Source organism: Solenopsis invicta, chromosome 4, assembly GCF_016802725.1.
Source record: "Solenopsis invicta isolate M01_SB chromosome 4, UNIL_Sinv_3.0, whole genome shotgun sequence".
Taxonomy (NCBI): Eukaryota; Metazoa; Arthropoda; class Insecta; order Hymenoptera; family Formicidae; genus Solenopsis; species Solenopsis invicta.
Genome location: NC_052667.1, coordinates 3,270,603 through 3,297,581, shown reverse-complemented (window position 1 = coordinate 3,297,581; position 26,979 = coordinate 3,270,603). Strand labels below are relative to the sequence as shown.

Genomic DNA, 26,979 nt, shown 5'->3' with positions numbered 1-26,979 from the left:
GTGTCAATTTATGTAGGAAGAGACGTTGAAGAAACGTGACGGGCACATTTGCACGCGCTTTGTTCGTTTCATAAGAGTATAAATCTCAAATCAAATTTCTCATCATAATCTCTCAAAAAGTATATTCCCGCACTTGCGTTCACTACTTACCCTACTGATACTGATCATGATAATCAGATAATAGATGCCTAATCAATTTGCAGATAAAGAAATAAAACTAGTAAATATATTTAAACAACTTTTATCCTGCCAGTAATACAAAATGCGTTACCGATTTTGACTGTATACATATTGTTGAAAATTAATACGGAACAATATAAATACCCGAGAATTTGCATTTAATTGGTGAAAATATAAACGTATAAAGAGTACGTGCGTATGTCAGATCCAGTTTAACAAAGTGCAACATAATACCAATTATTTCTATATTATTAAATATCATGCTCATTTATATTGCATTTATATTGTCCATGAACACGTGTTTTGTGTAACATTTATAGAGTTTTACACAGCCGTGTTACTTTTGTCGATAAAACGTAATAGTTGACCAATTGCTCCGTAATTAAGTGACGTTTGCGATTATGTAATAATATAAATGCAATTGGCACTAAGGAGCGAAATACTTACACATCATATTGCTATATATATATATATCTGATAATAACATTTATTACGTTGTCTACAGAAATAAAAAGCAGTCAAGGCAATTTCAATCTAAAACTAATTTCTAGTTTAGTTTAATTATCAGTATGATTTTAAATTTGTTAATATGTTAATTCATGTACATACATTCTATGAGAAAAAAGTTGTATTTGCTACCTAACATCTATTATCTAATTTTAATTATACATCTGATAAAACACTAATAATAATACGTCGATCTTTTTACATACGCATTATCTCGTTGTTTAATTGATGTATATTTAATTATGCATCTAAAACAACTAAACATACCGTACGCAGTAGAAACTATAGCATGTAATAATAGATATTAAATTTCAAGCACATCCGATTATGCCCGCAGATATATTTACGATAATCCCTCCAAATAATAATGGGCGCGGTCGTCTAATTCGTTTTAACCATTATCGAAGAATTAATGACTGTGTGTAAGTACAGTTTTCGTATGCACATAGTAATTCCATAGGCATTTTTGTTTTCTTTTATTTATTTCTGATTTCATTCAACGTGCAATTATACTAAAATGTCTTCCAAATATACTCATTAAATATTAAAGACAGTTAATTATTCTCTCCAAAACTAAAAACATGACAATGTAGATTTAAAACAGATATAAAGCAATTCTATATGAATGATTATATAGTATCGTATTATTCATTTTATTTTGGACACACATTTAAATTTTTTAGAAAATTTACCTTCTTAATAGAAATTCAATATATGTTAACTAAATTTTCTTAATATGTAATTATTTCAGAACGTTATAGGAATCAGGAGTATTGCATATTGCATATTTGGTTTTTTTTTTACATTTGAATGCCTTTATTAAATTTAGTTGTAACAGAAACTCTGTTCTTTTTTACATATACTTAAAAGAAAAAAACTAGCCATGGTTCGAAAGAGATATTAAATGTATTCTGAGTCAGATATAAAGAAGTTCTAAGCAGTTATTCTACCAAAAGTTCCTTTGGCACATTTGGTGGATATGGTCCAGGACCAAGGGGTCTTTTATCTTGTCCAGGTACAAATACACCCGGGTATGTTGGCACGCATTTGGCTTGATAGGTCGCACATTGTGTAAAACGACAGCAATCACTATGTGTGTAGCACTAAAATATTTAAAGTATAATATATAGAGACGTGTTATTTGATATTAAAAATTAATATTAATTAATATTATATTTCTTCGAAAATAGGTTTAAAATAATATTAGGATATAATAAGTTTATAATAAGTATATACGTATCATTTAGAAAGCACGAATTCATAATTTATTAATTCTAATTTAATTTCTTTTTTTTCGTTTGCTTGGTCATATGAAAATGACTGTTTGTGGTATAATATACATAAATGCAGTTGAAATACTTACAAGTTTATACAGAGGACTGCACGGTTTCTCTTGTGCTTGGGTTAAAGCCATAGCAATCATAACGAATACAGCGAAAATAACTAATTTCATTTTGCCAAATTTTCTGTAATTATTATTACTTACGTAATATTTACAATACACAGGTACGATATAGTACGATAATATGAATTTTGTAAAAATTATTATAATCTTATGTGAATACCTATATTTTTTAAATGACAAATTTAATAATATAAGAATATTTTATTTTGTTAATATTATATAGACTATTTTATAGGAATAGTTTATTATTAATTTGAACTTTTTATTTTAAAAATTAGTTAAATTAGAAACTTAGATACAAATGTAAGTATTTACCGTTTCTCTTGGAGAACAGAGTGATGTGGATACAGATCGTACAATGTGATCGCAACTGATCGATCTGTAACTTTTGAAAAGTATTTATACCTTATATTGCACTTGTATAAATTCAAAATATCAATTATTTATTGCTTGTACATATATGCGTTGTCTGCTGTATAAAAGGGAACATCTGTTTAGGCAGACTATTACAAAGTTAGAGTCTTGCAAAATGTGAAATAAAGATCAAACATCAGGAGCAAAATAAAATAATAAAACAAGTAATATAAAATAATAAAATTAAAATAGTATATTATTATATACACATAAGGGACTAGATCAGAAACATAATAAATAGTACAATAAAGTTTACACTCTACATTAGTAATCTATTCCATATTGTCTGTTTTTTATTCCGTATGTATTATTAAATATACTCTTGTTTAAATATATCAATCGCCATTTGAATTCTAAAAATTATTTTTTAATTACAAGTTTTTACAAGTTTTTCTAACTTACTTGTAAAAGATTTTGTTGTAAAAGGTTTTATGATCGGAATGTTGTCAAATTAAATCGAGAACGAATAGTAATTTTAAAAAGAAGGACAAGATGCATACTCTGGATGTGTGTATGTGTGTGTGTGTGTGTGTGTGTGTGTGTGTGTGTGTGTGTGTGTGTGTGTGTGTGTGTGTAAAATTAATTATTGATAAATAACTCGAAGGATATTGATTTACGCTTTATTTAAATTTAGTTGTAACAAAAACTCTGTTCTTTTTTTACATATATATAAAAGAAAAATAGCTTCGTGGTTAAATAGAAAGAGGCAAATAGTATTTTTCAGATGTTAAGAAGTTGTAAGTAATTATTCTTCCAAATATTCCTTTGGCACATTTGGTGGATATGGTCCAGGACCAAGAGGTCTTTTATCTCGTCCAGGTATGATTAAACCGCTTTGTGGCACACATTTGGCCTGATAGGTTGAACATTCCAAGTAACGGCAGCAATCTTCTTTTACATGACACTAAAATATTTAAAATATATTTTAAATTGTGTTGTTTTATATTAAAAATCAATATTAATTAATATTGCATTTACACGAACGCAAGTTCAAAATAATATTTGGATATAATAAATTTACAATAAGTAAATTCTTAACTAAAGATTCATTAACTAAGCAAATAAGAATATTATAAAAGTATTGTATTATATTATTTACAATATTACATATGAATCATATGGGAAACAAAACACGAATTTATAATTTTTTAATTCTGATTTTATTTCTCGTTTTCTCGTTTATTTGGTAATACAAAAATGATTATTTTTGATATAATATGTATATATAAGTGCACTTAAAATACTTACAAGTTGAAGCCAAGGACTGCACTGTTGTGTTTCTGCTTGGGTCATAGCCATAGCAATCATAACGAAAATAGCGAAGATAACAAATTTCATTTTGCCAAAACTTTCTGTAATTATTTCTTACATATATTTACAGTTCAATATGTGTATGTGACATATTAACACGATACAAATATAATAACAATACTTGCACAAAAATAACTAATATAAGTTGAATCTATCTTTTAAATAACGAAACTAATTAATATAAAAAATAGCTTATTACTTTCATAATACAAATACTTTAATAAAAATTTATTATTAATTTGGTCATTCAACGTTTACTTTATACAATTAGATAAATATAAAAATTTACCGTTTTTCTTGGATAGCAGACTTGTTATGCGGATCCGTATGTGATCACAACTAATTGATTTTCGGTTTTTGCAAGACATTTATACCTTATATCGCACTTGCGCAAATAAAAAATATCAAAAATATATTGCTTACATCATCTGTTATATAAAAAGAAACATTTATTTAGCATACTGTTACAAGTTTATATTCTTATCTTCTTAATTAGAATTATTAATTCTGACCATGAAAAGTTCATATTTTATTGCGTCTTCGTATTTTATAGAGTATTTTGCACTTTGTTGATATTATGTATAGAACATTTTATAACGATAGATTCTGTAGAATTAAATTACAATAATATTATAATTAAATTTTAAAACGCAATTGTATAACTGTTGTGTCATATTATTATAATTCTATTTTATTATTAAACAATTACATTATTTAAATTATATCAACTAAAGTTTTTAAAATAAATTTGTCATGAATATTTAGGACTGTAATCGAAATATAGACATCATAATCTGGAAAGTTTTTTATTAAAAGATAAGTTAAGTCATGATACGTCAGAATATAATTATTGTGTCATGATTGTATTAATAAATAAATAATTTTTCATACATGCAGTACTAATATAAAACTTAGAATATTTAAATGTATTGATATTTCTGATATTATTAAATACATTTTTTAATAAATTAATACAGAACTATAAATTAAAAAAGTATAAAATTAAGTGTTAATAAATAAGACAAAGAATATTGAGAGCTAAATATTTTTATTTAAAGTTACAGAATAGAAGATATCTTCTTTTTTATACATATATATGAAAAAAGTAGTGACGTAGTCGTTTATAAAGAAGCATCAATTCATATTATCCAAAATGCGAGTTTTTTTTGTTTGGTATACATATCCTAGCATGTGGTTCGCACATCAGACCATCACAGCAATCACTAGTTTGTTTACACTAAAATATTTATAATATAATATTTAAAAGTGTTTAAAAATTAATGTTAAATAATATTGTGGATGTATCGACTTAATAATTTTAATATCTCTATCTTTTAATACATATAATAATAGATAATGTCTTTTTTTAATATATATAATGAGTTGATATGTAAAATTATATAAATAATATAAAAAGTAATATAAAATGTAAATTTATAATTTATTAATTTTCTAATTTTTCTTCTCTCTTTTCTTTCACCTATATATGTTTATAATGTACTAAAAATAATAACTTTTTACATTATATATAAATATGATCAAAATACATACAGGGAGACTTGTGTGTACGCAAGCGGACGTAGAGGCCTCATGGTTTCCTGCTTGGGAAGCAGCCATAGCCATAGCAATCATAATGAAAATAGTGAAAATAACGAACTTCATCTTGACAATATTTTCTGTAATTACACATTTCTTATATAATACTTGCGATTTGATATAATAATTTGATAATAATACTATAGTAAAAATCGCCATAATAACTTTTCGTGAATATGTTTTTTAAATGACAAAACTAATAAGCAATATTTTATTATTAATGTAATACATAGTTTTGTACAAATATTTATTTATTAATAAATAGGACTTTTAGCCTTTATTTTACAAAATTAGATGTATGGAACTCACCGTTTTTCTTGGAGAATAGAATAGTCATGCAGATCGTACGACGTGATCAAAACTGATCGATTTTGATTGTTGAGCAGTATTTATACTTTATATTGCACTTGTGTAAATAAAAAATATTGGAAATATACTGCTTCATCATCTGTTATAATAGTTCGGAAGGTAATGACACAAATTTTCAACTAACATCGACAAAGCTGATTTTCATTTAGACAGTTGTTTTTATGTTATAAATGAATAAAATGACCACGATTCCGCGGGACGGAGGGTTTCCACAGTGTCTTAACAATGTAAAAAAAGAAATGTTAATATTAATGAAAAGTTAATATTGACAAAGCTGAAAATTCTTGTACTTACTATTGACAATATGAAATGTTGAAAAGATACCGTCAGCTGCGACAACTGCGGAACGTCGTGCGTTAGTCACTTATACAAATATGTGAAAAAAATAGGATAATTATGCAATACAGGAGACTCAGTTCCAATAATGTTGACCTTGACACATGTTATAGAGACAAGGATATTAAACAACTTTTCCTTATAAATTAATTGGTTCTCTCGTACAGTTTTTGAGATATACTTAGAGAAAAAAAACAGTTTTTCTTAATTATTTCCAAAAATATTCATTTTACAAAAAGAAGGGTCAAACAAACAATGAAGCTTGTGATAAGCTCTACAATAAAGATTATAAACATATTTTACCTAACTTCAATACTTTAGTTGTTATAATAAAAAAACTATTTGAAGACACTGTAGGAGACCCCCGTCCTTTTATTCATTTCTAACACGAAAATAACTATACAAATGAAAATCAGCTTTGTTGATATTGGTCAAAAATTTGTGTCATTACCTCCCGGACTATAACGAATAACGTGCCAATGTAAATATTTGTTTTGGAAGACTATTATATTTTTGCCTCTTTTATTCTAATTATTAATCATAATTGTAAGAGGTTCATATTTTACGGTTCCTTACTGATCAGAGTATGCATTTTGCATTTTGCTGATATTAGTATCTTTAATAATGTTTAATATATTCTATGTAGGATTGAATTACACAATATGAAAGTTATTAAACGCAATTGTATAAATTAATTTATCTTATTACAATTTTGTTTGATTGTTAAACAACTATATTAAAAAAAGTATTAAAAGATTAAAAGATTTTTTAATGTGTCTTTTATAGACATTTAATATAATTAGAATATATAGATTACTGATATAATTTTGAAAAAAAATTTCTTGTTAAAGAAGTAAAAGTTATTTTTACTAATATATTTTTAATAATGTCGTTTTTCAATTTTTTTGATTTATTATCTGCTATATGAAAAGAAACATTTATTTACATAACATTATTATGAAAAGAAACATTTATTTACATACTGTTACAATATTATATTCTTATTTTTTTAATTAGAATTATTAATTTCAACCATGAAAAGTTCATATTTTATTGCATTTTCTTATTTTATAGAAAATTTTGTATTTTGTTGATGTTATATGTAAAACATTTTATAATGTTTGATAGATTCTGTAGAATTAAATTACAATAATATTATAATTAAATTTTAAAACGCAATTGTATAAACTGTTGTGTCATATTATTATAATTATATTTTATTGTTAAACAGTTACATTATTTAAATTGTATCAACTAAAAAATTTTTTTAATAAATTTGTCATGAATATTTAGGACTATAATCAAAATATAGGCATTAACTATTATAATCTGGAAAATTTTTTGTTAAAAGATAAGTTATTTCCTTAAAGTACAATAATTTTTAATAAATTTTTAGTAATATTGTTTTATAATGTTTTCGATTTTAATAGAATGTCGTTGCTAGCTATTCGCAAGATAAGATAAATACTATCATTAAATTTTTACAGCAAACATACGTTACGTACTCTAAATAATAATAAGCATAGACTTCTAATTCATTTCTCTTATTTAATAGAACTAATTATCGCATATACTGCTGTAGGTACATAGTAAATCCAAATTTTTTAAGTTTTTTTTACTTATTTTTTATAATATTTAACGATTGTAACAAAGTGATTTTGAAAAATAATTATTTACTTAAATAATATTAAGGCCACTATTCATAGTCAAGTCTTATATTTAAATGCGTCTTAAGTACTGTTTTAAGATGTCATGATACCAATCACAGGACTATTAGCATCTTAGGATGGACTTGAAATAAGAATTGACTGTAAATACTGATCTGAAAGCGATTAATTGTACAACTAAAAAGTACATTAAATAAGCAGCTGTCTTGAAAAAATCTATAAAACAGTTTTAAATTAATAATTATTAATTATTTTACCGTCTGGTTTTAGATACATATTTATAGTTTTTATAAAGTTTATAATAAAATTTAGAAAATAGACTCTAAATTATATTTTTTCAGAATGAAGTTATCATATTTTGTTTAATCAAATTAGCAAGAAAATTAAACGCTCTTTAACTTCTATTAACATTTACATGAGATTTATATATATATAATAAACATCCACAAAAGAAATGCAATCAACACAAAGATATATTTGTCATTGCAATCATGATACATTAGAATATAATTATTGTGTCATAATTAATATTAATAAATAAATAATTTCACATACATGCAGTAATAATGTAAAACTTAGAATATTTAAATGTATTGATATTAAAAAATTCTTATATTATTAAATACATTTTTTTAATACAGAACTATAAATAAAATATATATAGAATTAAGTGTTAATAAATAAGACAAAGGATATTGAGAACTAAATATCTTTATTTAAAGTTATAGAATAGAAGATATCTTCTTTTTTATACATATATATATGAAAAAAGTAGTGCCGTAATCGTATATAAGGAAGCATCAATCCATACTGGCTCTAGTATGGCGGTTCTTCGTCCGGTACACATATCCAAGCATGTTTTACGCACACTAGACCATCACAGCAATCACTAGTTCGTTTACACTAAAATATTTAAAATATCATATTTAAAAATGTTTAAAAATTAATATTAAATTATGTTGCGGATTGTATCAACTTAATAATTTAAATATTTCTGTCTTTTAATTAATACATATGTAACAATAGATGTCTCTTTCTTAATACGTATATAATAAGTTTATATAAACGTAAAATTATACAAATAATATTAAAAAAATAATTAATGTAAAATATAAATTTATAATTTATTAACTCTTTAATTTTTTTTCTCTCTTTTTCTTTATCTATATATGTTTATAATATACAAGAAATAATAGTTTTTTACATTGTATATAAATATGAAAATACATACAGTTTGACGTGTCTGTGCGCAGGCGGCTGTAGAAGCATCATGGTTTTCTGCTTGGAAAGCAGCCATAGCCATAGCAATCATAATGAAAATAGTGAAAATAACAAACCTCATCTTGCCAATATTTTCTGTAATTATACATTACTTGTATAATATTTACATTTTTGATATAATAATTTAATAATAATACTATAATTAAAATCGCTATAATAACTTCACGTGAATATGTCTTTTAAATGACAAAATTAATAAAATAGAAAATATTTTATTATTAATATAATATATAGGGTTTTATAGAAATATTCTTTTATTAATAAATTGGACTTTTAGTCTTTATTAAAAAAAAAAATTTGATAATTTAACTTACCGTTTTTCTTGGAGAATGGATTGATCATGCAGATCATACGCGATCAAAACTGATCGATTTTGATCTTTGAACAGTATTTATACTTTATATTGCACTTGTGTAAATCGAAATTATCGAGAATATACCGTTGCATCTGTTATAACAAATAATGTATCAATGGAAATATTTGTTTTGGAAGACTATTATATTTTTTCCTTTTTAATTTGAATTATTAATCATAACTGTAAAAGGTTTCATTGCAGCTTCTCCGAGTATTTTGCATTTTGCTGACATTAGAATCTTTAATAATGTTCAATATATTCTGTGTTGGATTGAATTGTATAATATAATAATTAAGTTATGAAACGCAATTGTATAAATTGATTTATCTTATTATTACAATTTTGTTTCATTGTTAAACAACTGTATTAAAAATTTTATAGACATTTAGTATAATTAGAATATATAGATTACTATTATAATTTTGAAAAGAAAATTCTTGTTAAAGAAATTGAAGTTATTTTTAGTAATACATTTTTAATAATATCGTTTTTCAATACTTTCGATTCTAACAGAATATCGCCGCTGGCTATTCGAGATAAGATGAGTTATTGCTAAATATTTTAAGCAAACGTACATTATGTACTCAGTTGCAACAGCATACTCCAGCGGAAACTGAAATAGAAATTTATCTCGCAGTAAATTATAGTAACTATAATAAACATTGAATTTTAAATACTGATAATTAAGAACATTATAACTTAAAATTATTATGTAATTTTTTATTTATTCATTACATTGATTAACCATCATAGCTGTTTATCTTATAATTTACGTCAGAATATATACTACATGTGCATACTCATTTCTATATATATATATATATATATATATATATATATATATAAGAATCCGAGTACATTTTTATTTTCATGAAACATAAATAAATTATAAAATTATTTCTGCTATTACAAATCTATAGCAACTTGATTTTTATTTTGCAGTTTTTTCACTTTTTTGGGAAGGGAGGGATATTATATTAACTTTATATTAATATAAAATTGACTTGTTAGTTTAATTTTGTGTTATTATTTACTCTAATTCATTCCATAAGAATTGTGTTTGAAACCGAACTTAACGGTACACAGTACGATAGAACCTTATATAGGCTTATTTTTAATTGTATTATATACAAAATGCGGTCTAGATTTAATTTTTACGATTGCAATTTGGTTAATAGGAAAGAAGGGCTCTTAGTCATTAAAACACAAAGAATATTTTGCTGCGTAACGACTAAGCAATTATTTATTTTCAATTATTGTATTAATTCTTACATATTTTTATATTAAGATTAAATCATAGTTCCATGCAATAAAGTCCGGGTCGAGTTATTATTTATTTGATTGTTCAGTAGGTTCTTTTACTGTCAAATCTGCCGCACCTGAGTCGCCGGATTCCCATGGTCCTTCTTGTCCCCATTGTCCCCACTGTCCTCCTTGTCTCCATGGCCATCCTTGTCCTCCTTGTCCCCATGGCCATCCTTGTCCTCCTTGTCCCCATGGCCATCCTTGTCCCCACTGTCCTTCTTGTCCCCACTGTCCCTGTTGTCCCCAATTAAACCCTATGCACTTACGGCGGGAAGGAATCCATGGGTTCACTTGCATGCACCCAAATGGCGGGCAACACTCGCTGTCACTTGTGCACTAAATAAGATTACACGAAAATATAATAAAATATCTTGCTTAATATCTTTTGTTTCATATAGCTTAATTATTTAACTCAATGCATTTTTATCACTTTTGATTTAATATTAACCATCTATTATCTATATTTATAAAATTGTGATCAGCACTCAAATCTTGTTATATTGAATACTTTAAATATTTTATAAACGTGATACTTTATACAAAATTATCTCTTTTAATCTTTTTTACTTCGCTTATTCACAAATAATTCATCATTAAAGAGATATCATTTAGAGAATATATTTAATACCGAATTAACGTAAAATTATATATAACGATATATAATACGTGTATAAATAACAATCAAATAAATGTCATTTATGTTTCTTATATTATGCTTTTGAAAATTTGTGGAACTTATTACAATCTTTCGTGTCATCTATAACAACTATTATATATAAATGTATCATATAGGATTTATTTATTTTTTAAATATACTATTAAGCACAAGTTATATTAATTAATTAAGTTAATAATTTAGTTTTCAGCAAATATACAAATTAATAAGAGAGACTTTGGTATGCATGTATTAAAATTTTAAATATAATTTTATCGAATTACTTACAAATGCCCCACGGGGTGTGCAGGCCATGACTAATGTCATTGAGAGAAGCGCAAAGCAAAGAAGCACGAGGAATTTTCCCATTTTGATCGATTACTTGAGAAACTCCTGTTGCATACAAAGTATGCAAAAATGTTGAGAAAGTAAAAAAATACTTTCGCACTAGAAATGAAACTTTCGTATCTTTACCTGCACTCAATTCAGTTCAGAGTGAATCATTTCGGCGTTCGCTTAGCTTATATACAGATTCAGTGTACACATAGAAATATAGAACGATAATCTCTTTAAATACGTGAGCGCTTAGTGCAACTTAAGACTTTTTATGATTCTACACTGCTCATTACACAATATTATTATCGTTTATTATGCCTCATCAATTGCGCAAATATCGCGAAAAACATAAACGCATTACAGTAAAGATCTCGTTTGGCAAAGACTCACAAAAATTGTAAACTCCCTACAAAACAATGTCACGATAATAAAAGCCTTCTCTTGTAGAACGCGATAGCATCATGGTGCACAATCACGTCACTTTTTTATTGATTCGATATCGCAATAACTAGCCACAAAATATTCACTGCAATGAAAATATCACTTATACCGAAAGGTGGATTTTAACACTGTAAAATGTGTAAGATTTAATTCTCTTCATTTTATCAAAAAACACAGTAGTACTTCGCGTGCATGTACGCATAGCATAAGATCCGTGTATCTACACTACCGCCAGAAAGTTTAGGACCAAGGCTCTGTATATTATTATTTTCAAAATAAATTTATTAATTTATTAATTTATTGCTTTATTTTCTTTTAATTAACGATACTGTTATTGAGTTTTATTTTTAAAAAAATAGTTGTACAATTATTTTTGGAGTAGCATGTATACTTAGCGCTTTATTAATTTTTCTTTTAAAAAAAAATATAAGCATAATTTTACTCTACTATTTATGAAATTAATCAACAAAATATCTTTTTAATAATAATGACTTTGCTAATAATATAAAAAAAAGATCTTAATTTAAAAAATGTACACCATAAAATGCATTTTCTACAAGTAAATGTAATATTAAATAGAAAAAAGTAACTGTTGAAAAATAAATATAAATTTAATCTAATTACTAAATCAATCTATTCATTAAAAACTTGATATGCTCAGATTAAAACACATGTCCTACGCTTAGTATATCAATTTGTGCGATAATAAAAAGACAATTTAGTAGAGTTGAAGAAAAATTATTATTATAAGCACAATACTTTTACAAAAATGTACATAAAAGTTAATGATAGATTAGACAATATTGAAAATATTTTATTAGTGCTCTAGAATATTTAAATTTAAAATTTACGAATCGTTAGAATAAGTAACAAATAAATAAACGCGTTTCATGTACATTGAGTTTTTATTCAAAGCTTTATTTTTTTATTTTAAATTTGTTTTTTATTATAATATTGTCAAGAATGTTACTAAGAGTTAAATTTGTCACTTGTCAAATTACATTGATTTTATAACAATTTTTGAATTGTTAATTTTTTTATTTGATGCTGTATACACTTTTGATTTTATTTACTTGGCGTACATTTTTTACCTGTATAAGATCTTTTATGAGATTTTACTTTTAAAAATAAAAATTATAAAAAAGGTAGAAAATGTTTGTGAAAACATTAAAATAATAAAGCATAAATAAAACAGTTCTAGGACGCTAAAAAATTGTAAAATAACTAATATTATCAATAATGCACTCATTAACGTTTAACAACTATGCAATTTACAAAGATTATGCAAATTTTATTTTTGCTTTTGAAGAATTTGTTTTTAGCAGATTTGTGTAATGAAACAAAACTACGAATATATGAATTATTTATTTTTACTTCTTTAATTATTTAAACAGATTACGATTTTATCAATATTAATAAAGTACAATATTTAGCTTTCGAGAAATAAGGGGATACTGCTGTAGGAATTTGTGTCGGTATTGGCGACTTTTCTTTACATTCTTAATATAAAATACTTTTATAATATTTAATAATATTTTTTATATATTTTTCTGTAATTGTATTGTATTACATCAAAGGCATGGATTTCTTGAAAAGCCTATTGTATATAATAATACTAACAATAATCTCTTATTAATTTTAAATTATTTTTTTATTAGCGCACATAATTTCCGTACTGAGTGTAGGATACGTGTTTTAATCTATGTATATCAAGTTTTTTAATACTTTTGCTTCTAATAAAGTTTCATCTTTAGCAAGGGTCAGAGATAAGACGAATGATATTATTGCTAAATATTTTAAACAAATGTACATTATGTATTAAACTGTAACAGTATATTCTAGCAGAAATTAAAAAGGAAATTTATCTTTCAATAAATTGCAGTATTACACTAAATTATATTACACATTAAATTTTGAGTAATAAGAATTAAAGACACCATAATTTTATATTGTTATATAGTTTTTTATTTATTAATCATGAGTACATCGTTTGACCATTACAACTATTTTATTTTACGTTAGAACATATACATACGTATCTTCTAACATAACAATCCGAATACATTCTTATTTTCATAAAATAAATATTATCATGAAATAAATTATTTTTACTATTGCAAATTGATTATAAATTAGTAAAGAAGGGCTTTAGTCATTAAAACACAAAGAATATTTTGCTGCGTAATGACTAAGCAGATATATATTTCTAATTGTTATATAAATTTGCACATAGTTTAAAATTGAATGCATATTGTGCAAAATCAAGTCATAGTTCCATGCAACAAAGTCCAGGCCGAACTATCATTTATGATTATTGAGCAGGTTTAGATTTTTTGACTGGAAATTCTACATCCGGGCCCGGGCCTTCAGGTCCCCAGGGGGATCCCCCCGCTGCTCCCGGTGATCCCGGTTTTCCCCCGGTGCAACGACCAGCCCACGGATTACAGGCAAATGCTCCGCAACATTCGTCGTCAAGTGTGCACTGAAAAAAGATTATGCAAAATATTATAATTTTATACGATATTGTCACATTACATAACTTAATTATTTAACTCTACGCACTTTTGTCGCTTTTGAGTAATAAAATTGTTCATATACGGAGAAAAAAATTGGTTGTAAAATATATTTAGTCCAATACGTACAACTAAATATTGAGTTGATTTAATTAATTCTTGGTTAAAAAATTGGAATGGTTAATATAAATGAACTATATCTTTTTTCATGCAACTAAATAATTGTTGAATCGATCCAATATTTAGTTGTACGTATCGGACTAAATATTTTAGTTTTTTAACCAATTTTTTTTTCTTAGTGTAACAATTAATACTCAAATCTTGTTATATTTACTACTTAAGATATTTACAAGGTGGTACTCGTATACTTTATACAAAACATCTTTCTTCCTCCTTTTTCTGCTTAATTAACTTGGAATAAAAATGTAAGTAAATAACTCAGAATAAAATATAAGCTATAGAATATGCTTAATATAATGAATTAACGTAAAATTACGTGCTTGTAAGTATTTAAAATAGAAATAATATGAAACAAATTAAATATTTGTATTTCTTGTATTGATTGCAATTTAATATCTCTTTGAAAATTGACGGAACTTATTAACCTTTTGTGTTAGCTATAAAAACTAAATCTATATAAACTACATAGAATTTATTATTTAAATACTAATTAAAGTACGCTATTTTTTAAATATATTATTACATAATTTTTATTACAATTAATTTAATAGTTTTTACGATACAAGCATATAATTTAATAAAAGATTCGAGTATGCACATATTACAGTCTTAAACATAATATTGTAAGGTACTTACGGGCACTCCAGGTCCCTTGCAGGCCATGACTACAGTCATTGCGAGAAGCGCAAAACAAACGAGCACGAGTTTTCCCATTTTGATTTCTGGAAAGACTCTTGTTTTATAAAGTATATAAAAACGTTGAGAAACTAAAATACTTTTGCACTGGTTTTCGTATCCTCACCTGTAATCAGCTCGATTCAAAGTGAATCACTTTAGCGATTGCTTGCCTTATATATAGTATCAATGTGCACATAGATCAATATTCTCCTTAAGTATGTAGGCGTGTAGTGCACCTTGAAACGTTTTATAAATTTATACTGTTTATGCTCGTCACTGATATTGTTATCATTTATCAAACGTCATCAATTGCGCAAATACTGCGGGAGTCATAAGAGTAAATACATTACGTAAAGATCTACGTTCTCGCGGATCTTGACAAAGATTCGGAAAAATTATAAACCTCTCCCGAAAAACAATATCACGATGATAACAAAAGCCTTTTCTCATGGCCCGCGATAGCATCGCGGTGCAATCGCGTCACTTCTTTATTTATTTATTCGATATGACGACAACCAGCCACAACATATTCGTTGCAATGAAAATATCGCTGCAAAAGGTAGATTTCAGCATTTGTAAAACGTATAAGATTTAATTCTATTAATTTTATATTCATAACAATGTGAAATACGATACGTAAAATTCACGAAGAAAATATCCTTTTAGAATAATACTTTTTTGCTAATAATATTTTTCATTTTAATTATAACTTCAGAATTAATAATTCCGTTATGTAATTGCTCTATGATCGCATGAATCATCTTTTAGTATCTTTCCAATTCTTTCTCCTCCTTTGCACGCCTAAAACTTCTCCGAAGCTATCATTTCTAATTTTGTCATCAAAACAGGAAGATTTTTATTCTTTTTTCATGTTTACTTCTACGCAAAGCATGATAAGATGAGCAAACTTCCCCAACACTCATAAATTAAAAATTAATCAAGATTTAGTACGCAACTATAGTAAGATAACAAAAGTATATAGACACACACTCACACACACACACACACGTACACACACACATATATGTACGCATATGCTAATAGTTTAACAGTAACAATGTCACGGATAATTATCTTTTATTTAAATTGAATAGAAACTCCATTAAACAAAATTGAAATAACATATAGGGCTGTAGACTTATAAGGTTATCTCTATATGGGATATTAATACGGGTACTGATCATATAGCCTCCATTTTTTATTCAATATCTTTACTAGATAACAAATTTGTAGTTTAAATATTGTATAATATATCCTTAAAATAAGAATTAATTCTATGTAGTAGACTTAAAAAAAAGATCTTGAATTTATGCTTATTTTAGACTCTTAGGGTGGGCCAAAAAACTCAAATACATTCTTATTTTGATGAAATATATAAATAAATATGATTATTATAAAATAAATTATTGGTGTGTTATAAATGAATTGCAATTTGATAAAGAAGGGTTCTTAGATTCATTAAGATATGAAGAATATTTCATTGCATGGCGCAATTTAAGCACTGCGAACAATGCTTTTAATACTTAAAATTAATACTCATGAATTATAAATTAATTAAACTTTAATACGTAATACATTAAGATAATAAAAATAAATAGATACGAATCTTAATAGTTTAGCTATAATGTCACGAAGATCTGTCTTCATTTTGAGTTAAAAAAATGACTCTAACATAAAAAAATTTGTTTACGCATATTGCATTCAGATATAACCAAATTCTTTCTCAAATTAAATTACTAAATCTTAAATGTTTAAAATAAAATTTAATTAAAAAATAAATACATTTGCACAATTTGTATTAAAACATACTTAATTTATTATATTGTAATCATGCCTCATCATAAATAGCAATATATGTTAGCAAGGTTGCTAGTTGCAGATTATCCAAAGATCTTTAGTGAGATAGTTGGCGAGAATTATTATTTCACGCGCCTGTCAAATTCCAAATTGATCTAGCATTAATAATAGGGGCTTCCCGTGATAATATTATTTCGTTTTCGCATTCCTCACTATAATGTATCGGCGCAAAGTTATTATTTCGACATTTGGCCCCGATTTCGCGTATGATGTAGCAAAATATAATCACGTTTTGTCAACAGTGTCGTCGTGTGCCGCGACCGTCACGGCGCGCAGGGCAGTTTGCACATTCCCGACTTTTTATTGTCCGAAAGTGTCACGATTTGATGTTAGTTGTAATCGTCCATTACGTTTTTCGCCCGCTGTCGACGATAATTGGCGGCACCACCGGTGTAATATTTCAGAGCGCCTGCCGTATAACGCGCTCGCGTGTCATTCGGCCTATCAAAACCGTTCTCCAAATTGATTCAGTTGTCGTTCCTCCCTGTAGAAGAAACCCCTTCGTGTTTGTGGGAAATTGCGTCATAATAGTTATCACATCTTCCCCAAAAGGTACCGTTTATTAAGCGTTCATAAAATCTAACGTTCAGTTCAAGTTAAGTAGTCAAAATTTGACACCCTCTATTAAACGGTCCGAACGTAATTTACATAATTATCATTTTCACATCCGTTCATTTTAACATCATATTTCTTTAGGTAGAAAGTGTTTTAAAGAATGCTTGAATGAGGCAGATCGCACTTTAAAGCCAATAGCCATTAACTTATAAACACTTGCAACAACATTAAGATACTACGAAAAGTAAAAGAAAAAAGAAAAATACGTGTTCTTATTTTAGTTCTTCTTATATTTATTTCTACAGTATAAAATGTTGGGCAATTTTTGTTTTATTTTTTTCCGCGAAAGAGACGATTTTGGTTTTAACTTTTCCGTGTAAATTCTCATAAATTTCAAGTATTTTCATCTAGCTAAATTAACGGTATCAATAGTACATGGATATTATAATGAATTATGTAATTTGTATAATTTGTACATATAGTATTAATTACATGCATTAATAACAAACAACCGATGCAGCGTACAGCCAAAAATATGTAAACGCCTAATTCCCACTGTCACTCAATCTCCAACCAAACCCCCCCTAGCTATCATATATAATATTTTCTCTCTACGCGCAAAGTTCGCTTAATTGAGTGCGCCATTATCTGTAATTTAATGCAATGTAAACGATTAAAACGTTTATCAAATTCGGTCTTGATTCTGGACTAACTGATGAGTGGTGAATCATTTCATTATGACGATAATTGTGCAATTACAGAGCCAGATGTTTGGTCGGTTGAAGATAATAAAAATTGGGTAAAAGATTCCGGCACGTGTTATGAAGACGAAACGTTAAACGAGAATCCGATAGGATGGGAAAATTCTAGAGAAAGCGCGATAAAAATTACATTTTTTCCACGTGATATGCGTTCGATAGTTGTCTATGTCTCACGATGAAAATGTTGGGCTGTCGCGGGACGAGATTCATCTGCAATTATCGATGTATATCGTTGTACCGTAACCGCATGTGTCACGCGGTCGTTTAAACTGACGTGAATCACTGACTCAAGAACCAGGAGCTCTTTCGAAGAAACGATAATAGCGTTATCTTTTCCTGGAATTTTTCATCAGGTTCTGCTTTGTAAAACTGATTGCTCGTAGTGTCCTTAAATTACAAATTTTACAACGGATCTTTTTCCAATCATACACGTAACGGAAAGAACATGTCAGCTATTGCCTCTTACTTAGATCGTATTTTACATCTAATTGAATTAATTTCTCAAAAATCAAGAGACCCATTAGGTCAGCATATTTCCATTATGGTCTCTACCGTCAATTCTCATAATAAAACGATCATAATAGAATTGTCGTGTTTTAGACGCGATGAATGAATTACCTACGCTTTCAGGCTGAAGTCTGAATTAGTCTTGCGTGCAGAGAGTGTGTACATTCGTAGCCCTTTCCTTAACACAGTGCAACATCTACACGCACTTCCGACTTACACTTCCGAGCTAACCACTCCTTTCCGTTACACGCGACGGCTCAACCCCTAAGAAACCATTAAGCTCGTTATGAAATTACCGTAAATGTCCCAGATAAAAACAACAGTGCCAACCGTGTAACTGAAAATGTTAATTGCCAAATTTAATAAGAAGAGCGAATTATTTGATCAATTTTCCGTAATTATAGTAAGGATTTATGTATATTTATTTTTATGAATTATGTAGAAAAATATGGGAGAATAGAGTACACGAAGATGATTCGAATCTTAACACTTTGTAATAAATCTTTCGTCGACATAGTAATAAATAATTTCCTAAATTTATCATTAATTATTGATTAATTATTAATGAGAGTTTTAATTATTAAATGTAATAATAAATTCTATAATTTGTAAAAAGATATAATAGTTACATTTTTGATGTATTATTTTAAAGCCTTACACTTACACAATGGATTATTTTTGAAATTTACATTAAATTGATAATTTATCAGTCTTGCGCGCGCTTGTGTGTGTGTGTACGCGCGCGCGCGCAAGATGTAACAGAGTTTATTAAACGCAATGTAATTGTTACAATTACATCAATGCATCAATTCGACCAAGACAATATTTTTATTAATCTAAAGCTGTCAAATTAAAACTTTCAGCTGAAAACAAAATATTTATAAACATCAGTCGATAAATATTTATTTGGTTTTATGTATTTCTGTGCGACAACGAATTATTACTCGACAAAATTGCAGGTAAAAAATGCGATTAGGGGACGCTCGACCGCGAAAATTTATTTCAATAAAAGATATAAGGGATGCTCAATAAGCAATTTCCGTTATCTGTCTCGCGCGGAGTACCGACATAATTACTTAAACTATCAACATTTTTCGATAGCTCTTTCGTTTCGATCATTCTGGAACGATATCGAAATGGAAATCAATATATTTTTTTGCATTGAAGATATCAATTCGTTATCATTTACAGTGAAATGTTAATCTACACAAAAACCTCTAGCATTTGTTTATCGAATAATTGATTTATTTAGTAAAGAAAATATATCTTCTTCTCCTCCCCCCCCCCTTCCTTCCCGGCCCTCTTTCTCTCGACGTGCACGAGGTTTCGCCTCGATAGAGTCACTTAAGCGATAAATCTTCGCCACTAACGTCGTCGTCCCGTCTTTCGTGGTTTTGCCCTGTAGGATCTATCGCTCCCTTAGTTAGCGGACTCGGCCTTCCAGTCGTCTCGTTCGCGTTCTTCGGCGTAAACGTCGCTTGGCGTTGCTTCTACCACCATAGTCGAAACGGAGCGGAGTCTCTCTAGGCTGAAGTGCCGGACAATTTGATAATTGGATCTGCGGCAGTGCCGTGATTTACGCGCAGTAGGGTCCGGGCTGACCGTCCGGGTGGCCGCCAGTACGCGGAACCGCTCCGGAAGCAAAGTGGAGGCGATTTCGACAGATAGATAGAGACGAAGGCAGAGAGGAAGAAAGAGATGGAGAGAGGCAGCGACACGTCTTCTCGCGAATTAGCTAAAACTACGTCTCTACTATGGCTAGACGCTGTTTTACGACATTCCCCAATTCTCGTTACGGTGCGAACGTTATCTTGCGCGATGCACGCGCAATCGTGTATAACACACTGTGTTACGATGTACCGATTGATTGTGGATCTTATGTATCTCACTCGAATGCGTGATTATTGATGAGGTATCTATTTTCATATCGCGACTATATGATTTCTAGTTACGTATATTGTTACAAATTTCTTTTCTGCATAGATTACACTTGCAATAAAGGAATAATTAACACAGTTTTTTGGTAGAATTAACACATCGCAAAATTATTTGACGTTTAAAAAAAACTGTTCTTATATTTATTTTATATATCAACTTTGTTTAAATTAGAGTAATTTATTATCATCCAGTAGTTTCGTCGTAGTGGCAGGAAATCTCTGGGGGACATTTAGCGAGAGCTTTAAAATTTCTCAGTTATTCTCTCGAAGATTAGTTCAAGGAAACTACGGTCACGAAAATTTGCCTGCAATGCGAACGACGAGGTTTTGGATGGGCTCTACGAGTCAAATCAAATCTGCAACGGTGAAGAAAGTGATGACCCGTAAAACGAAACGTTGAGAAGGCGTTGAGAAGAGTATCATAAAGTTACCCTTCGTTTGACGAGAGATGCTCCGGCCGCTCTCTCTCTCTCTCTCTCTCTCTCTCTCTCTCTCTCTCTCTCGCTCTCTCTCTCGCTCTCTCTACTGCCCCACGGCTCGGTTTTTCAGCTTCGCCACGCACGTCGTGACGTGTTAACCATAAAACACGCAAGAGATTGCCGTGAAATAAATTCTCAGCGTGGTAGCTTCTCTACATCGGGAAGATACGCGTAAATGCGGGAAATTCTTCCTCATCGTTAAAAAAAAATGTCGTAAGAAAATGTCCGGACTCGATCCAGCGTTATCTTCATGTTGTTCAGCTGACTACGATTGCATGTTTCTCGTTAAAGTTGCATTAGATTGCGCGATTTTACGTTAGAATAGTAATAAATGTCAAGAATCGATCGATCAGACATTTTGTAGCGGACGAAATGTTAAATAAGAATGCAAGTACGAGTCGTTTTATCTTATTTTATTCAACACTTTATTTTTTCACGAATCGTTCTTCCACAGTTGTTTGCGTGACCCGTCACGAAAAATACGTACACATTCACAGACATTCATAAAGAAATCAGATTTCACGAGATATAATTTGATAATAAGAGAAAGAATGCATTTAATCGTGTATTTCGCCTAATCGATTTTTTGAGTCTCTCTGATAAAGACACTCGCGCTTGCGCTATTTATTTATCGTCGCGCGTGTGTACTGATACAACAAACAATACAACAGCGATGCCCGCGCGTCACACTTAAATTGTAAATTGACATGTGTTATTTTTTAGTTAGCGCACGTTTTTTTCTAAAGTTCAACAATACGGAGATAAAAAAAAATCCTGCGAAATACTTTCAAGATTCATTCGCGTATAAAATAAGAAGAACTCGGGCAATCTTTCTCCGGCCGCCAGGCGTTCCGGGATACGACTCGTCTTTGTCGTGTGGAGCACGACCGCGCGCGCGTTGGCGTAAAGTCATTTAAAGTCTCTCGGAAATTCGCGAGAGGCGATGTTATCGAAGTGACGAGCGCGGCGGCCGTAACAAATCTCCGCGGAAGAATACCCACGGTTTACGCGCGGGGCTCTTTATCCTCCCCGTGTAAGAGGATTTCTCGGCTGTAAAAAGGTGAAATCGAGGGCACGACGCCGCGCTTTATTCTCGCGGTCTGTCGCAACGACGTCCACGACATATGAATCCTTTCCGCAGTGAGGAGGGTTGACGCCGCGCGAGAAGAGCAGAGGCCGCGGGTCGTCGCGTCTCGCCGCGCCGCGCCGTTCTCTCGGGCTGCTGCGGCGAGAAAAGTTGAAGTAGAGAAAGTATGCGCTTCAGTCCGCCACCGGACGAAGCAGGAACGCCGAAAAGTTTCGCGAAAGCGAGAGAAGGAACGAGATTCTTCTCCCGACACTCGTATTATTTCCGCCAGCGACGCGCGCTCTTCCGCGCGTTATCCTTGTCTTTTCCGCGACGCCACGAAGGCGGTGGCCGGTGCGGGTCGCTTCGTGACGTCCGCGTTTCACTGTAAATTGATTTCCTGACCGCGCGTGGCCGGCAAGGCAAGGCGCGGAATGACCGTGAGGATAAAATGCGCGGGCGAAACGACAATCGGGGGGGAAACAGTCCGGCGGCGCAGTTTCATTCTTCCCTTGACACACCTCTCGGTCTCTCTCGCGAAATGAAAACGTCGCGGGAAAGGGAGGAGGGTGTGAGACGTCTTCCTTCATATTTCATCTCAAGATAAATATTTATTTTACCACAGACTCCGTGTTGCGTATGATGCAATTTTATCTCCGTGCGAGGAGGAGCATGTTTTTTACCTCGACCGTGCGTCTGCTGATATACCGCTCGGAATCATGCGAACGAACGTGATTCAGCTTTGAATGCGATACTTACGCGCGATGTCGTAAGCCGCGAAAATAAAGTACGACGAATGTTCTCGAAGGCGGAATTATAAGCCGGCTCTCTCCGGGCGGTAATAATCTTTATCTGCGATAAAAGAAATTGATCTTCCGGCGAAACAGCCGCTAGAAATGGCAAAGCGAACCCGCGGTCGAGCTGTATCTCGCGTAATCTCGACTTTACTGTCTTAGGCGAATCGTATTCCCGAACCGAATTCCCTGTGCAACGTAACAGAGCAGCGAAAAACCGGTTTCGGCCGTTTAAGATTTAGACGATCGATGAAATCAGATAACGTATGTGATAAATTCGATTGCTGCGTCCTCTTATTGACACGAATAAAATTATATGAAATTGACGAAAAAAATTGAAAAAAAGTTATAATTCGAAAAAAAGCTCTTTTTTTTACACCGTGATAAAATTCTGATACGTTTGAAATCTTTCTATATTACATGACGTATTAACGCAACGTTAAAACAGCAATGGTAGTTTTATGCGGTCGAACTATCATTGAGATAAATTATATCCTCTATTGTATTACGCTAATAATTTATTCATACGATAATCAACGCCGGGAGAGAGGAGGAAAAGGCTGGTCGCCGCTCTCGGCTGTATTTAGTCAAACACAGTATTTAACAAAGCTCTTTCATAAATAATCATATTTTGTTATATTTCATTGCGTATATGTTAATAACAGTAACACATTAGTATAGAGCACTCTGTATTATTTGAGAATAAATATGACATCTTTATCGGCCGGTTGATGGCTCCGTTATTTGCGACCGTGCAAATAATCGCAAGTATTCGTGGGATTGCGTACGAGGACGCGTTCGAGTAATAAGCGATAACACGAGAGCGCTCGCGAGCGGGACGCGCGAGCAGGGAGAAGTCTTAATTTCCTCTGCAACGCCACCCTCCGCCTCGCCGGCGCGGTGCCGGAGACCGTGTCGACCGTTTTTTAAGTCTGACGCGTGCTGGCCTTTTAAAAGGCCTTTCTTCCAGCTGTTTAGGTTATTATAAGGACCGAAGGCACAGGGACGAGCCATCGTCGAAAGGGTGACCATCCGCCTCCCGGCCATTTCCTAGCAATTTCCTGACGCTGTTTTTCACGTGAACTTTTGAACTCGTTCCCCCGCAGGGTACCTTTTCACTGTAAAATATCAGCTAAGTAGCCGCGGCAGGACTAGCCGGTTATAAATGGCCGCGTGCAAATATCGCGGGTTTTGTGTCCAGATGCGTCCGGTATATTTAATGTCCCGTGGACGCCGGTCATCGTCGATGACTGCACGACGAAAATGTCCTTTGCAGAATTAATGGCCTGTCGTGATATCGACGACCAAAAATCGAGGGAAAACGGGTTTTGAATTTCCTTCCTGTATTTACCCGCTTCACGATGCTCCATCGTTCGTACGTCACTCTGATTTTAAAAAATAAAAAAAAAAAATACTATTAGTTCATAGATGTCAATTTTACTGCATGTAACAAATTAACTTGAACACATGTTTAAATAAATCTCCAAGGCTTGCGCGTTTGTCGCTTAACAGCGATCAATGATATCGCGCGCGACTGAGAACGACGTGCGTATGTGCGTAATGTGTGGAGATACATGTATCAGAAACATGCTAAAATAACAGATCGTTTACTGAAGTGTCATTTTCATCAAATTATTCAATAACAAGATATTCGATATTTATTTAAAACGTTCTGAAGATATAACCGAATACAAAAAGTGTAGTATTTAAACAATGCAAATTTTGAGAGCATGCGTGATATTCTAAGATTTCTAAGAATTTCTAATTACATTTAAAAAGTTGTTTATCTTAGATGTATTTCAATGTTAACTGCAAAATACGCCGCGACGGGCCTTCGAGGATAAATTCTGTTCGGAGATAAATTTATATACTTTATTTGTGATGCGGTAATAATTATTAGTTAATAACATATTTTATTATAAAATAGAAGTTAATGGTAACTGATTGATTCAATTACCACATAATTACAATTTAACTGGCTCGGATGATAAATAAATAATAAATAATTTAAATTTAATTTCTCAATAAATTCGCGTTATACAGTTGACGTGCAAATAATGATTATTTGTCGTCTCTGCAGACATATAACTCTGTGCGCATGATTCTGTGTGTTACCGTTTACACGATGGTTCAACCTCCCTTCTGCAATTCTGCATTTTGAGCGTAAATATCGCATTATAAATAGATCATTTCCGATAAAACATCCATAGCGTTAACAGTTAGGAAAAAAATGTCTGATAACAATACGATTAGCAGAAATGTTTAGAAAAACATTGTCAGTAATTTACGAATGTAATAAAATAATATTTTTTATTGCGCAAAGAGTATACGATGTAAATAAAAATATTGTTTAATTTTCAACTTAATATTGACATACTTAATATTAATGTACATATATCATTAATTATTTTTTCATTATTGTTTAGTTTGATCAGAAAGAGAACGTAGATTTATCATTATTAAGAATTTAGATACTCGTAATACCAAACCGATTCGTTGATCGGACACTTTCGAATCCTTTCTTAATGAACTAAAATGAAAGGGATCGATACCTTGCGCATTTTAATATCAGTCTGATATCGCGAAAGGTAACGTTGTAAGCCGGATATCCATTTTGGTAGAATTCAGAAGCGATTCGTAAACGATAGCTACATTAGAACGCTGCATTATTCAGCACGAGTGAAACCGTGAATAATCCACGGCATTCGAAAACAGGAGAAGAGAGTACGCACTCCTCCAAAAGTTGGCTGCGCCCGAAAATGATTTACCAGAAGTGATGTACGCCAGACGACGTTGTCGAAAGGCTCAGAAATGGTTTCCGATAGCAGGAGACCAAGTTAGTCTTGACCATACAAAGTAGGTTCACGCATACTGACACGCGTGATTATCAGTGCGCGGAATTCATTGGCCCCAGAAGGACAGGGGTAGACTATTCACATCAATGCACCCTTGCCGAAGGGTTGCGAAACTTCGAACTTGCATCCCTTGTATTCGTCCCCGCGCTGTCAGCAAAAACATTGCGACCTTCTCAAGAACTCGATCGAATGTGCGGTTTTATTTCAAGGCATTGAGCAGCTTACTTTCATACGTGTTATTATTGACATCCTTTACGACCGTGTATACATTCAGAAAGGTGTAAAAAAAGCTGGAGAAATAATATATTTTTCATGCGTTGTGTTATTTTTGAGTTTTCATTATCAGAGTGCATTTTGAAATATTTTTAAGATGTTTCATTACGGAACTCTTAATTTTTTTTTAATAGAAGTATTTTTCATTGATGTACAAAATTAGATTGAATTAAAATATTCAACGGCAAATAATATTACCGGATTAACATATTTGTGCAGCGTATTAAGTATATATTGATATTTCTTAAAGAATTAACACATTAGTGTTGCTATATATGGAAACTTATTATTATTTTACATTTTTATTGTATTTCAAATTGAAATGTAATAAAATTTTTAAAATGCTTTATTATGGAACTCTTTATT

General features: G+C 30.4%; 2 protein-coding genes and 2 long non-coding RNA genes across 4 annotated transcripts; all 4 read right to left on the bottom strand.

The window, feature by feature from the left end:
• Positions 1 to 3,169: 3,169 nt before the first annotated feature.
• Positions 3,170 to 4,212, bottom strand: LOC120357561. The gene is made up of 3 exons (XM_039448284.1): positions 4,107 to 4,212; positions 3,755 to 3,858; positions 3,170 to 3,410 (listed from the first exon to the last, which is right to left on the bottom strand). The coding sequence occupies exons 1-3, from the start codon at positions 4,183 to 4,185 to the stop codon at positions 3,252 to 3,254; spliced, it is 342 nt and encodes a 113-aa protein (XP_039304218.1). The 5' UTR covers positions 4,186 to 4,212; the 3' UTR covers positions 3,170 to 3,251.
• A 636-nt stretch (positions 4,213 to 4,848) lies between these two features.
• LOC105195658 lies at positions 4,849 to 5,832 on the bottom strand. Its single transcript, XR_850720.2, has 3 exons — positions 5,723 to 5,832; positions 5,369 to 5,493; positions 4,849 to 5,054 (listed from the first exon to the last, which is right to left on the bottom strand). It is a non-coding gene; the product is annotated as an uncharacterized LOC105195658 (long non-coding RNA).
• Positions 5,833 to 8,480: 2,648 nt separating this feature from the next.
• Positions 8,481 to 9,494, bottom strand: LOC105195657. Its single transcript, XR_850718.3, has 3 exons — positions 9,381 to 9,494; positions 9,017 to 9,141; positions 8,481 to 8,688 (listed from the first exon to the last, which is right to left on the bottom strand). It is a non-coding gene; the product is annotated as an uncharacterized LOC105195657 (long non-coding RNA).
• Positions 9,495 to 10,634: 1,140 nt separating this feature from the next.
• LOC105195656 (neuropeptide-like protein 32) lies at positions 10,635 to 11,904 on the bottom strand. Its single transcript, XM_011161166.3, has 2 exons — positions 11,670 to 11,904; positions 10,635 to 11,062 (listed from the first exon to the last, which is right to left on the bottom strand). The coding sequence occupies exons 1-2, from the start codon at positions 11,748 to 11,750 to the stop codon at positions 10,751 to 10,753; spliced, it is 393 nt and encodes a 130-aa protein (XP_011159468.1). The 5' UTR covers positions 11,751 to 11,904; the 3' UTR covers positions 10,635 to 10,750.
• Between the last annotated feature and the right edge of the window lie 15,075 nt (positions 11,905 to 26,979).

What these genes read in the sequence shown, in the direction of transcription:
- LOC120357561 (XM_039448284.1), bottom strand. Translation starts at nt 4,185, where the DNA reads ATGTCTTGCAAAAACCGAAAATCAATTAGTTGTGATCACATACGGATC. An exon ending in TCTGCTATCCAAGAAAAACG is followed by an intron (nt 3,859 to 4,106) that starts GTAAATTTTTAT and finishes AAATAATTACAG; the next exon opens with AAAGTTTTGGCAAAATGAAA. An exon ending in GCAGTCCTTGGCTTCAACTT is followed by an intron (nt 3,411 to 3,754) that starts GTAAGTATTTTA and finishes TAAATATTTTAG; the next exon opens with TGTCATGTAAAAGAAGATTG.
- LOC105195656 (XM_011161166.3), bottom strand. Translation starts at nt 11,750, where the DNA reads ATGGGAAAATTCCTCGTGCTTCTTTGCTTTGCGCTTCTCTCAATGACA. An exon ending in GCACACCCCGTGGGGCATTT is followed by an intron (nt 11,063 to 11,669) that starts GTAAGTAATTCG and finishes AATCTTATTTAG; the next exon opens with TGCACAAGTGACAGCGAGTG.